At 40.2% G+C, this 12,262-nt stretch overlaps 1 protein-coding gene across 1 annotated transcript; it reads right to left on the reverse strand.

Annotated features, from left to right (window-relative positions):
* Positions 1 to 292: 292 nt before the first annotated feature.
* Positions 293 to 5,080, reverse strand: LOC103057381 (ferritin heavy chain A-like). Its single transcript, XM_088133275.1, has 4 exons — positions 4,979 to 5,080; positions 2,649 to 2,795; positions 1,750 to 1,875; positions 293 to 448 (listed from the first exon to the last, which is right to left on the reverse strand). Exons 1-4 carry the CDS (start codon positions 5,078 to 5,080, stop codon positions 293 to 295), a joined length of 531 nt encoding a protein of 176 aa, XP_087989401.1.
* Between the last annotated feature and the right edge of the window lie 7,182 nt (positions 5,081 to 12,262).

Below are 12,262 nucleotides of genomic sequence, written 5' to 3' on the forward strand. Positions count from 1 at the left end.
GCGCTTGTCTATTAAAACCATTGTTTTAATATTTCCATTCTTTATTGAATACATCTGAGAACTGATGGCTAAATATGAGAACTAAGTTTCTTAGCCACGGGTAATTAAAATGTGGTTTACTCAGTCTGTTAAGTTTGTGTTGACTGGATAGAGAGACAAAAATGCCATCCAGTTAGCATCCCAAGAAATCTGACATTTTTTTCTGACATCTTTTTTTATTTTTCTTTTTTTTATCAAAGCTTTGCTTATTTTTTACTGTTGATTCCAAATATCAGGTCATATTAAAGGAGATTCAGCTGCTGTCCTGTAAAGTGAGCTTGTTGAAGAGGTATTCCCCTATGCCATTCTGGGGCAACCCCAGGCGCTTCAGGTTGGTGAGATGGTCCCCCAGCCCCTTGATGGTCTTCACTTGCTCCTCCAGGTATTCAGACTCCAAGAAGGCACAGAGCTTTTGAGGAGGGGGAGCGGGGAGGAAAGAAGGGTAAATATTTGTGATTACCAAAATCCAAGTTCCCCTTGCAGATCATCAAGATAAACTGATACCTCCATTTCTGGATCAACTCTTATGATTTATTGAGGGAACTAGATTTAGAATTGGGTACAGCTCCGCTACTCTGATCATCTTCCAAATCAATATCAAAGTTTAAAGTAAACCCCTGAAACTCTTACATTTTCGCATAGGCAGTATTTTAAGGGACATGTTAAGCCCCAACCTTAGTTAGGATCTACAACTCATGACTCCATAATTGAAGCACATTATGGTTTGCATTTGTGGACCAGCCATAATCTATGTGGCTTGTTTTGAAGATGTCTTTTAGATTTTATAGCATAAAGCGGGAGGCCAGACTCCAAGCATTTGTATCACTGTTTCCTCACACACCTCACATTCTCACACTTAAGCTTTTAAACTTCATATTTGAAAACTCATTCCAAAGAGATATTGCTATCTTTGTTCTTGGCCTTAATTTTTTACACTGATTGTGCATAATCTCTTGCATCCAACATGGATCCTACTGTAACTTTTAAAACTGTTTATAGTTAGGGTTACTCTATTTTTTCCACTTTACGTCATAACTGCAGCCTTTTCATCTCTTGCCTTTTGGGATCGTAGGACAAAAAAAATGACTGCTTTTACCCACTTAAGCCTTCCCTGCTTTTTTTTTTTTTTTTTAAATCCATCACATCCTCAAGTTCTTCCAGGGCTGATGTTTGGAAGAGAGAAGTCCTCTTGTGCTCCTTCATGTAATACAGTGTGAATAAGAATGGTTGGATCACTTATTTCCCAAAGCTATCCTCAACCCTGTAGAGCTGCAAAATAGACAGCTCAGGGGTGGCATGGAGTCACCAGCATCTTTTTCTGCAGTTCCTAAAGGTGTTCACCTTTCTCCCCATTTCTGCATGTTTTGAAGTTTAAGGGCTAAAAAGCAAAATAAGTGACTTAAGACTTGCAGTAATCTAAGGCATCTGTTTACCCCCCGTAAAACCCACAAAACCCTTAAAGATAAAGTCCAGCCTCTACTTTTAGAGGTCACTTTTGACCAGTAAGTTAAGTCTAGTATTGGTACTGGTACAAAACCCCCAGTCTTGTTATAGATGAAGCATCACTTTGTCATTCCAGTGTTGCTAAAGATGTGGGCTGGAGGAAGTCTAAGCAAAGGAATCTTGCTTAGTTATAGTTACTGCATATTGTTATATTGGCTTCCTGATCCTAGAAGGCAGCATTCAGAAACTCCTGCTATAAAGACTCACATGGGGATCTTCTTTCTCCTTGGCCAGTTTGTGGAGTTGCAACAGGGATTGGTTCACATTCTTTTCCAGTTGTAGGGCTTTCTGTAGGACATCCAAGCTATTTCCCCAGTCATCTTGCTCTGGCTTCTGCAGAATTGTAAAGTATATTTGGATAACCAAGCTTCAAGATAGGTTTAATGTCTGTGTTTAAAAGCTTTCAGACACCTGTCGGCTTTCTATCCACATCCTCTCAACCCAGGAAATGAGTGGAAAAACAAAGAGCATACAGTAGCTTGTTCACTCTCAGAAATTATTAACCAGACAGTACTGAAAAGCACAGGACCATATGGAAATACAATAAAACTTATAGTCAATAGAGTCATCCACCATTGGCTAGATCACATACTATACTAAATTATGGCTTAGTTTAATCACAGTTTGATGAACAAGCCATAGTCTAGGTACATATTAGGTGGGTTGTGGTTTGCAAATCACAATTTCTAGCTTTCCACATATTGTTAATCCAGTGTTGAGCAACCTTCTGTTTTGGAAGCTTTTTGTAGCTCTCTCCCAGTAAAACTGGGAGTAGGATTTGAGTTAGGAAACAGCATAAAACTCACAGAATATGCTCTAAAGCAAATTTAAGTCTTGTTTTTTTTAAAAAAAAAATAATACACCCAATCTCCCTTCCATAAAATATCAGCTGTGCTCAAAGGATGGGACCCCCTTGGAATCAGAGGCCCACCCATTACAACCTTCTTCCCTAAATAATGGTCCTTTCTACCAAACGTTTGCCCCCAGCTATGCTAAGCTAAACTGTCACATCTTAGCAGGAAGCATGAACCAAGATGGACTCACAGTTCCTTCATCATCTACAACCCTGAACTACAGACCCTTTTCTTGTAGCAACCTATCCTCACCTTGATGTCCTGTAGGACCGCTCGACCTCCCCTTTTGTTCTGGTATTTTAAAAACTTCTCTGCTTGCTCCCAGGCTTTCTGTGATTGTTTTCTCAGGAACTCAGCAACATGACACAGGGCTACATCATCACGGTCAAAATGGCAAGCCTACCAGAGTGGGGGGGAAAAGCCATTTGCTATTGTTAGAGCAGTGTGAGGTGTCTGAAGCCAGCAGTTTTTGATCACAAGGTTCCATCAAAGGCTTAAACAGCTAAATTCAGTTCTACTGCTGGGCTCAGACCTGAGCAAACCAAAGATATTTTTACCTTGTGAACAAGACCTTCTGTTCCTTTCCAGCATTTGAAACACTGAGCCCTATGCTTGCTTTTAGCAGGAGCAAACTTCAAAATACATTCAAGCCAAGAGCAATCTGTAGCTGAGACACTCATGAGTTGAGCCTGATACATCCATGCAGTTCTCTTGGTGGTGTTATGGAGATTTACTATTGTCCTTTTCCGGGATATTTCTTGACTTCCCTACGTAGCCTACAGTTTTCTATCCAGGCTTAACTCTGATTAATCCCTAAGCCTGAAGAAGAGCAGCTAAAATTTGCTGAAACCTTTAACAAGTGTCTTGTTAGAGATGAAGCAAAGGCAGCATTAGACCTTCAGAGTTCAAACAGAAAGTAGACCTTTGGCCAGTTTGAAGGCCTACCAGTTCCCATCACAATCCCCAGGAAGTCATTAAACTAAGATTTCCAAAGAGAAGCATGAGATCCAGATCACAGCCCCTGTTTGTGAAGAATACCAATTCTTTTCATGGGGAGGGTCAGCTGGTTTATCGGTGAGAGAATTAAAAGCAAAGATTTCCCAACCTTGCCATTGAAAGCATTTAAACTTCATGGAAAGCATGGTCTGTAACAAAGCATCCATTTCCTAGTAGTAAAGCCAAGGAGGCTCTGCTTTGTTCTCTCTTCTAGTTGTCAAACATCACCCAATTCTGGCTTTTTTCTGGATAGGTGGGCACATGTCCAAACCAAGCACTGAACTGCAACTTACCCATCTCAGAGTGCCTCTAAAATCTATGTGGGACCAGCACGTCCCTAGATAAAAATGATGTTTGCAGTTGATGTTTCGTAGTATACTAGCTTTCTATTTGTAGAGCCAGTTTGGTGTAGTGGTTAAAGGCACCAGGTTAGAATCCGGGAGATTGTGAGTTCTAGTCCTGCCTTATTCACAAAGCGGGCTTGGTAAATGTGGACCAGTCCCTCTCTCTCAACCCTAGGAAGGGGGCAAGATCAAGCCACTCTCAAAAACATTGCCAAGAAAACTGTGGGGACTTGTCCAAGCAGTCACCAGGAGTCAAGACTGACTTGAAAGTGCACATGTGCACACACACACACAAAGCGTTCTATTTAATTTTGAGAACATGTAGAAATATGAAGTCAAATGGGGCATGGAACATAAGCACCAAGGAAACCATGAGGAGATCAAGATTGTACAGTAATTTTTTTTTTTTTTTTTTTGGTGAAAGAGTAGAGTCTGTGTACTCTAAACCCAAAGACATTTTTTTTTCTTGCAAGGAAATGGTAGTCCCATTAAACATTAATTCAGCCAAAATAATTCTGTCTGTGACTTCTACAGAGAATCATTTATTTAGCACTTCTGAATTGTCCAAAGGTTCAGGTTTTCACTACATCTCTGGAGTGTTTACTTTTAACATAATCTATGTAACTGCAACTATTTTATTATCTAAGATCCTTCTCATTAGTGGCATCTTATACCACTCTTATTCAACCCTATTTGGGTCAAACAGCATTCTGTACCTACTCCAGATTGCAGCTCACTTGTATAACAGATATACAAGCTTGCATAAGAAGCATGCAAACATGAGTTCCTAACTTGTGATGGAATGGAATTCTGAAGGCCAGGCTCAGGGAGATAAGCGTGTTCTTAGTTCACCTCAGGAGCATGGGAAGTTCAAGAGGATGAGGCTGGCACCTCCCTGAGGAATTCACGGTGTTGTGGCTGGCTGGCTTGGGAGCTGGGGTTGAGTCTGGGGAGATTGATGTCAGGTTTAGCCCAAAGAACTCCAAGAGACAATGCAAAATCAGTTCAGCTGTGTTTAGTAGCTACAACCTTTAGAAAGAATCTCCCCAGACTGAACTCCAGCTCCCAAGCCAACCAGCCACAACACCGTGAATTCCTCAGGGAGGTACCAGCCTCATCCTCTTGAAGTTCCCACGCTCCTGCGGTGAACTAAGATCACGCTTATCTCCCTGAGCCTGGTCTTCATAATTCTATTCCATCACATAACTAAAGAAATAACAGATTTGAAAAGAAGATCCTTACCATAGACTGGTATGCATAACTAGTATGCAGCTCCAGGTTTACCAATGGATTTATGGCAGCCTCACACTCAGCATGGAAATTCTGACATACTTGAGAAGCCATGGTGTTCTCCAAGTAAGGATCACCTGGAGAGCAAGCAACACACAATTACAGCTTGACAGAAGCTAGTGGCTCCTCCAGTGTTGATATAGTTCAGGGAGGAAGTAGACATGTGATTAGGAAGAAGGCCACCCAATGGCTGTTGTCTTCCCTACCAACCCACCAATCAGCTTTGAGGACAAGGGCATCATTGCTGTTGGGAATTTCTTGTAGGAGGGAGCCAAGCTCGAGTTCAGTGGGAAAACTACCCAGAAATACAATTAATCCATTAATTTCAGGAGATTATTTAGATCTGAATACATAATCTTAGAATTCCACCCCTGCCTTTGTACTTTTAAAATTATTTTGCCTGCCTATGATTTTTAAGAAGTATAATTTCATGGACATTAAAAACCGCCCAACATACAAAGCGTGAATTTTCAAAAGCGCTTCCTTAGTGGCTGTATTCATGCTGCGTGCTTAACTAGCTGTATTTGGTTAGTTACGTGTCCCTAGAACAGTTGGCTTCCTTTTAATGTTACTGGTGTAGTTCACTTGCATGTTGTACTTTTAATGTTATTTTTACAGAAATTGCTATCACATTTTGGTAAATGGTCCAGGACTGTTAGAGGAGTGGGCAACGTTTACATTATCCGAATAAAAGAAAAGCCAGGTCTGTTATAAACCTAGTGATCAGATTTGCACAATATGATATGTTTGATTAATTTTAATGTTAGATTTTAGGTGTGACAGTGTGTGTGTGAACAGACTGCCTTTCAGTCAGTGGATGGAGCTGGGTATTGTAGAAAGTTACAAAACGGGTTAATTCAGTAACTAGGCTAAACATACTGTTTAATCAAAACCTGTGTATTTCACTGTAATCCTGGGCAGGTCTCTCCTAAACTAACTTCCATTGATCCAGTTGGGCTGAGCTGATACAACTTAAATATCAGGCCAAAAACTATTAAATCTTGAATAACTTCACTGTGTCAGCCTTATACCAGTCTGGTGCCTCTCAGATGCCTTGAATTACAGTTTCCATCATGCTCTAACCTGACTGGGCAGGACTGATAGGGGAGATAGGGCATAGCCACTGTGGAGATGAACAGCTATAAAAATTCATTAAATAAATCTGGTTCAAAGCCCTTGAGCGACATAACTATAGGAGAATGGCAGCACGTTTTCTACTTCTTATATATCTCTTTGAATATTAAAGAGCTGTACTTCCAAATTCTAAGTATAAATAATCTTCTTTTCTGTATATTTGATGGACTGTTAACTCCAGGGGCAATTGCTGACATGTTACAAGTTATTTTTTCATATTTTAATTAACAGTGTATCTTTCATCTTCCAATATTGTGGAATTAAGCACCATGCTGAAAATTAATTTATTTTCTGCCATGTTCCAAAATCTTCCAAGTATTCTGGTAGCACTTTTATAATATAATTCTATAATGTTTGCTCAAATAAATGCCACTGAACTCAGTAGGGATCATTCCTGAATACGTAATAGCCTCCTTAGGTTATAATGGAATTAGGTAGCCAATTCTATAATCTTATCCATCTGTTTTTACTCCTTGTGTAAAAATATATCCGTTTATGAACTCTGTCAAGTCTAGGCTACACATGCCATGCAAACAGCTGGATTAATTCCCTAAACCACAGTTGAGATAATCATGGATTAGAATGCTTGCAAATGTAGCTATTCACATTAATCCCCAGTCACTGGTATTAGTTAATATTGGTTATTCATACTTTAAATCAAACCTAGCTTTAAAATTCATCTGTCACCTGGTGATTCATGCCATCTTTACATCAAGATTTTTTTTCTTAAAAACAAAACAGGAATCATGTGGTACTTAAAGACTATTTATTTATTATATATTAAGAAAAAATTAGGTTCAAATGACATGCTCACTCCAGTTGACAACCACAGTTTACCTAATTAATTCAGCTTGCCAGGTTTGCAACCTGCACTGAACCGCACACTAACCATATGGCTTGTTTGTGGCCGAATGGGCTGTTTGAACAGAAACTAACTCTGGTAATCAATAAATGTCATAAGGTTCTGTTGTTTTTCCTATAGAAAATAAACACTACTATTTTTTCATAGAGTTTTTCTGAAACTCCACCTCAGATTGATTTTTGGGCTATTAATTAAAAAGAGGGAAGGGGGAGAAATTGCCAGACATCCAGCTGATCCATGTCTGATTTTGATATTCTGCATTTCTGAGTTGATAAAAAGAATCCCATTTTCATAGTTTAACATCTGTTTCTGTGTATTGCTAAACAGTTCAGTTTAGCAGAGGTGAGTAATAGACAATCTATGCTGGGATAGAATATATATATAATTTTTTCTGGCCCCAGACAGAATAATGATAGAGAAACGTAGATCCTGAGCAGGAAGCTAACTACTATAATTAAAGATGCATCTATTTCTGACATCCATGTGTTCACACAACACATTAAAACACATGATTTATAAACTACAACCATAAGCCACATCCAAACTGTTTGATGTCTTAGTGTGTTTTGCAAAGCAGGCCATCAAATTATGTGTTTGTTTCTTTTGGCTTGATTTAGCACTTCATATGAACACAATATTGTAATGACCAATTATGGTTTATTGTTTAGCTAGTATGGTCTGCACGAGGGCCAAGAAACTAAAGCTGAATGCTGATAAGATGGAAGTGCTGTGGAATGGTGGTTCTGAGGCCCAAGAACTAGAAAGGTGGCCTGGATGAAACAACCATCTTCCAAAAGGAGCAGGTAGTCCCTTGAGTCTAGACTCTCACTAGAGATACAAATGTCCTTGGTGACAAGAAGAGACTACCTGGTGTGGGATAACTTAGCTTTGGTGACTTATTACTCCCATAACCTCACAGTGGACCTACTGCCACATGATTAACATGGACCTACCCTTGAAGATGGTCCAGAAGTTATGGTTGATGCAGAATCTGGCAATTAGCTCAATACATAGCCTTCTAAATGAGACAACCGTTATGACATTATGACAGCAATGCATTTGAAGGAGTGTTTACCACTTGCATTCAGAGATGGAAAAACATAATAAAAAATGGAAGACAAAAATTACTTTGACAACCGAATTCAGCGTTTGCACTGAAATTCTAATGAGACCTTGCCAATCTTCTTCATATTTGAAAACAAACGTGCCTTGACTCTAAAAAAAAGCCATTTTTCTAGGTCATGAGTAGTATAATTTATAACAAAATTTGAACTGGGGTGGGAATATTAATCTTTGACCCATCTCTGTTAAACTCTGTTTGACTTGTTTATGCATTCATTAACATCCACCCCCCCCCATTAGTTATAAGTCTTTGGTTAGGTTTTTCATCAAGAGCCAGGAAGAACTCTGCAGAGTAAAGTTCATGCAAGCATTTTTGCACCATTGCTAGAAACAACGATTTAGTTATGCATTTAAGCTTAATTCCATTTAATTATGTATGCATTTGCCTGAACAGTTCTGTTGTGGATGCAGCTGTCAAGTTGCTGGTATAACAATAAAATCAGGGGAGGGCAGTGGAGCAGTTATATAGTGATTGATTCTGTACTTAACAGGGTTTTTTTTTAAATTATTCTTCCCCGCTCTGGTGCCTTTCAGATTGATGGAAACCACTGAGATGCAAAAGCATTTTGTTCTTCTGTTCGAATGTAAGGAAAGGATTATCTGGGTACAAGGAAGGCAATCAAAAAGTTAAGAGGACTTAGAAATGGGTCAGGGTTTACAGAAGTGGCAGGCAGAGAGCAGTTAAAGGGCAAATTCCATCATTGGATGACTATATGGATTTCCAATTTATTTATTACAAGTTGTGATGCCTGTAAGAAAGGGAAAGGGCTCTGATCACATGGGTGTGGCTGCCATCTTGACTTTTTTTTATATATCCCAGTGGATTTTTTTTTTTTTTAATTTGTTCAATTGTGTCTGATTCTTGGAGACTGCCTGGACAAGTCCCTGCAGTTTTCTTGGCAAGGTTCCCCCCCCCCCCCCCGGAAGTAATTTGCCGTTGCCTGCTTCCAAGGGCTGAGAGTGTGTGACTGGCCCAAGGTCACCCAGCTGGCTTTGTGCCTAGGCGGGACTAGAACTCACGGTCTCCTGGTTTCTAGCCTGGTACTTTAACCGCTACACCAAACTGGCTCTGTCCCAGGGATAACACTCTCCAAAGAAAGCCCTCCATGTTCAGAATTCAGATTCTGATTCAAGATATCTCAAAACTGTCTTTCCAGTTTTAATTTCAGCGCAGGTTATGAATCAAGGGTGAGAAAAGATGGGCATTAGTTCCTTGCAGCTTCAGAGAGGACAGGCCCCAGCTTTGGCTCAAGAGAGATAGCAGACGCATTCTTTCTCTATGTTTTACCCAGGGATGATAGAGGAGAAATTGCCAGAGATTAGCACTGCAAATCAGGGGAAAAGCATCACCGATAGCTGGCTTGTTCATCTTTTGATGTAGGCGTCCATCCCCAACCACAAATAAAGGGAGGATAAATCAAAGAAGTGAAATGAAATGAAATGAAATGAAACCAAAATATTGAAACATGTCGGGATGTCACAATGCAAGCTCTACCCTCTTGGACCCACACTGGGATGTTGCATGCAAGTGCATACAGGACAGACTTTGCATTGTGTCATTGTGATCTACGTTTCATCACTGGTCCCCCCTGGGGATGAAACCCAAGGGTCTGTACAAACTACTGGCCCAATTTACCCAGGAATAAACGTGATTTGTTTGGGTTTATTTATTTATTTAAAAGATATATGGCTGCCCATCTCATAAGACACAGCAGTAAAACCCAAAACACAATAAAAACCATACAAGCAAAAATGTGACTCCTCTATCATTCTCCTCCGAAGCAACCAACACACCCATCTTCAGATTCCAACCTCACCCTTTCTCAGGGCTTGGGGGAAGAGCCAGCTTCTGGAAGGCTAAGGGGGGAGGGGGGGCTGCCATATCTCATGGAGAAGGGAGTTCCATAGGGCAGGATTGCCTCAGAAAAGGCATGCTTCCTAGGTCCCACTAGATGGCAACATTTAAGGGAAGGGACCTGGATCATGCCCACTCTATCTAATGAGATGGAATGGGCAGATACCCTCAGGGTTTAGCTTAGAGTCTTGTGCTAATCCAGCAACTATGGCTTATTCAATAGACAACAGTTCCATGAATTGTGGCTTACTGCAGCATGTGACCCATCATTATTTCTCTCCAGCACTGACCTCGAAAGGATTGGCATAAGGGTACAGAGTTTTCTCTTTTCTACTGGTGCTTTTCTGGACTGACAGCTATTCCAGTCCCTGCCTGACCCATTTTTAATCAGGACATTATCTTTCTGTCTCTGTTTCCTGACATTTGAATAATAATCAGTATAGCTGACTGAGTTTTTCCTTCCAGTTTTAATCTGCGCAATCAATCCACCTCTGCCATGGAGCTCATTGCATGACTTAGAAGAGGTATAAGTCAGCCTTTTAAACCGCTGGGCACATATAGCATGTTGAGAACACATTGTGAAAGCTCTCCCTACATGCCTGGCCCAGGAGCTACAAAATAAGCTCTTTGTATCTCTTCACAAAATGACAGTCGGATTGCTATAGCTTGTCACAGCATTCCATTGATTCTCTCAATCTCATCTAGCCCCTTAGATGGTCTTCTTCACCCTAGGTTGCTTTCTTTTTCCTGATGTGCACATTTCAAAACATCTCCTCACCCACCACTTCTGTTGTCTAAAGCCAGCTGTCTGGGCTGTGCTGGAGGGCATGGAACTAAAGACCGTGCGTGTTCGACTAGTTGCCTGAAGCATTAAGAAGAACCCTTTTGAAGGAGGCAGCTGGCTTTGTGCTATCACTCTGAGCTTGTGACCATGGAAGCAATTTGTAGATACTCAGCTTTTAAAGCCATATAAATTATGAAAGCCCTGGGTCCAGCTTTTTAAATCACTGTAATTTCCAAGTAACCATGCAGCAAGCTAAGGAAAACTTCTGACCTGAATTAAACTATTCCTACCTCTGGATACATGGGATCATGCATGAAGCATTTGATCCAGCTCTGAGAGATGGACACTCTTCACAAATAACGATTAGCCTTTGCTTGGCTGTATGTGTGGGTGGGTGGGTGGGTGGGTTGAGGAAAGCAATTTGCAACAGTTTTGACAATGGAGTGCAGCTTTGTCCAGGGAGATTATTTTTGAGAGGATTGTTAAGACTTTTGCTTGGTTCGTTTTTTAAAATAGTTTACTAAATGTTGCTATTTTTTAAAAGGTGGTGGTGGACACATCACACCTAAAATACAGGCAGAGCTTTGATTGGGTTGTTGTAGCTCCCATCTTGATTCCTTTGACCATATCTTGTGGATACCCCTAAGGTACACAACCATTTTGGGTATCATCAGTTCATTCTTTAACATGCTTCTCAGGAATTCAGAGAAGTTCAGGAGTTCTTCTCAGTTTGCACAATTGATGATGTAATGCTGCTCCCTGTTAAAGCCTATAGAAGTAAGCATCAAACTACTTTTTATATAGTCTGACTTTTAATTAATTAATGTGGGTATTTATTTTTTTAATTGTTTTCGGGTTTTACTCTAACTGTGAGCCACCCAGAGTCACCCTCTGGGGGAGATGGGTGGCATACAAATTTAATAAATAAATTTAATAAATAAATACTTTCCCACCATATGCACATTTAACTCAGGATCAATATCCTACTACAATTGGTGAGATTTCCCCAATAGCCTTGATTCTTAAGGTTACAAGCTAGCTCAAGTACTTAATTTAATTCTTTTTTCTTTTTTGAAAAACATTAAAGGGATTGTGAGTGATGGTCTTCTGTGCCATTCATGCAAAACTCCTGCTCACTTTAGCAAAAATGCTGCATTGCACTTACAGTGATTAAATGTGATGTATTTTCCTTGGGGGAGCATTTCCTGTAGTTTACTTTTGATTAAAACTGCTGGGATGATGAACATGAAGCTCTTGGCTCATGAAAATCATTATATAATGCAAGCTTGGAGCCAAAATGGTGGACAGTTATCTTGTCTTGTTCTACAGGCTTTGCAGGTCCCTCCTGTGCCCAGGGCTTAAAGTGAGGTTCTTCCATAATTGGTGAAGCTGGACAGACAAAGCATCATTTAAGGTTGTTGGAAGAAGGATAGCTCTTGGATTCAGCACCTGAGGCAGGGAGTATGAAAGGAAATTTGT

The sequence above is a fragment of the Python bivittatus genome, unplaced genomic scaffold (genome assembly GCF_059951505.1).
Source record: "Python bivittatus isolate LINGU-HERP-01145 unplaced genomic scaffold, Pbiv_v1 ctg000070_np1212, whole genome shotgun sequence".
Classification (NCBI taxonomy): domain Eukaryota; kingdom Metazoa; phylum Chordata; class Lepidosauria; order Squamata; family Pythonidae; genus Python; species Python bivittatus.

Coding starts and splice junctions, on each gene's coding strand:
- LOC103057381 (XM_088133275.1), bottom strand. CDS start 5,080: ATGGCTTCTCAAGTATGTCAGAATTTCCATGCTGAGTGTGAGGCTGCC. Junction 2,796..4,978: donor GTTATGCATACCAGTCTATG/GTAAGGATCTTC, acceptor CCACTCTGGTAG/GCTTGCCATTTTGACCGTGA. Junction 449..1,749: donor AGGAGAAAGAAGATCCCCAT/GTGAGTCTTTAT, acceptor CCTCCTCAAAAG/CTCTGTGCCTTCTTGGAGTC.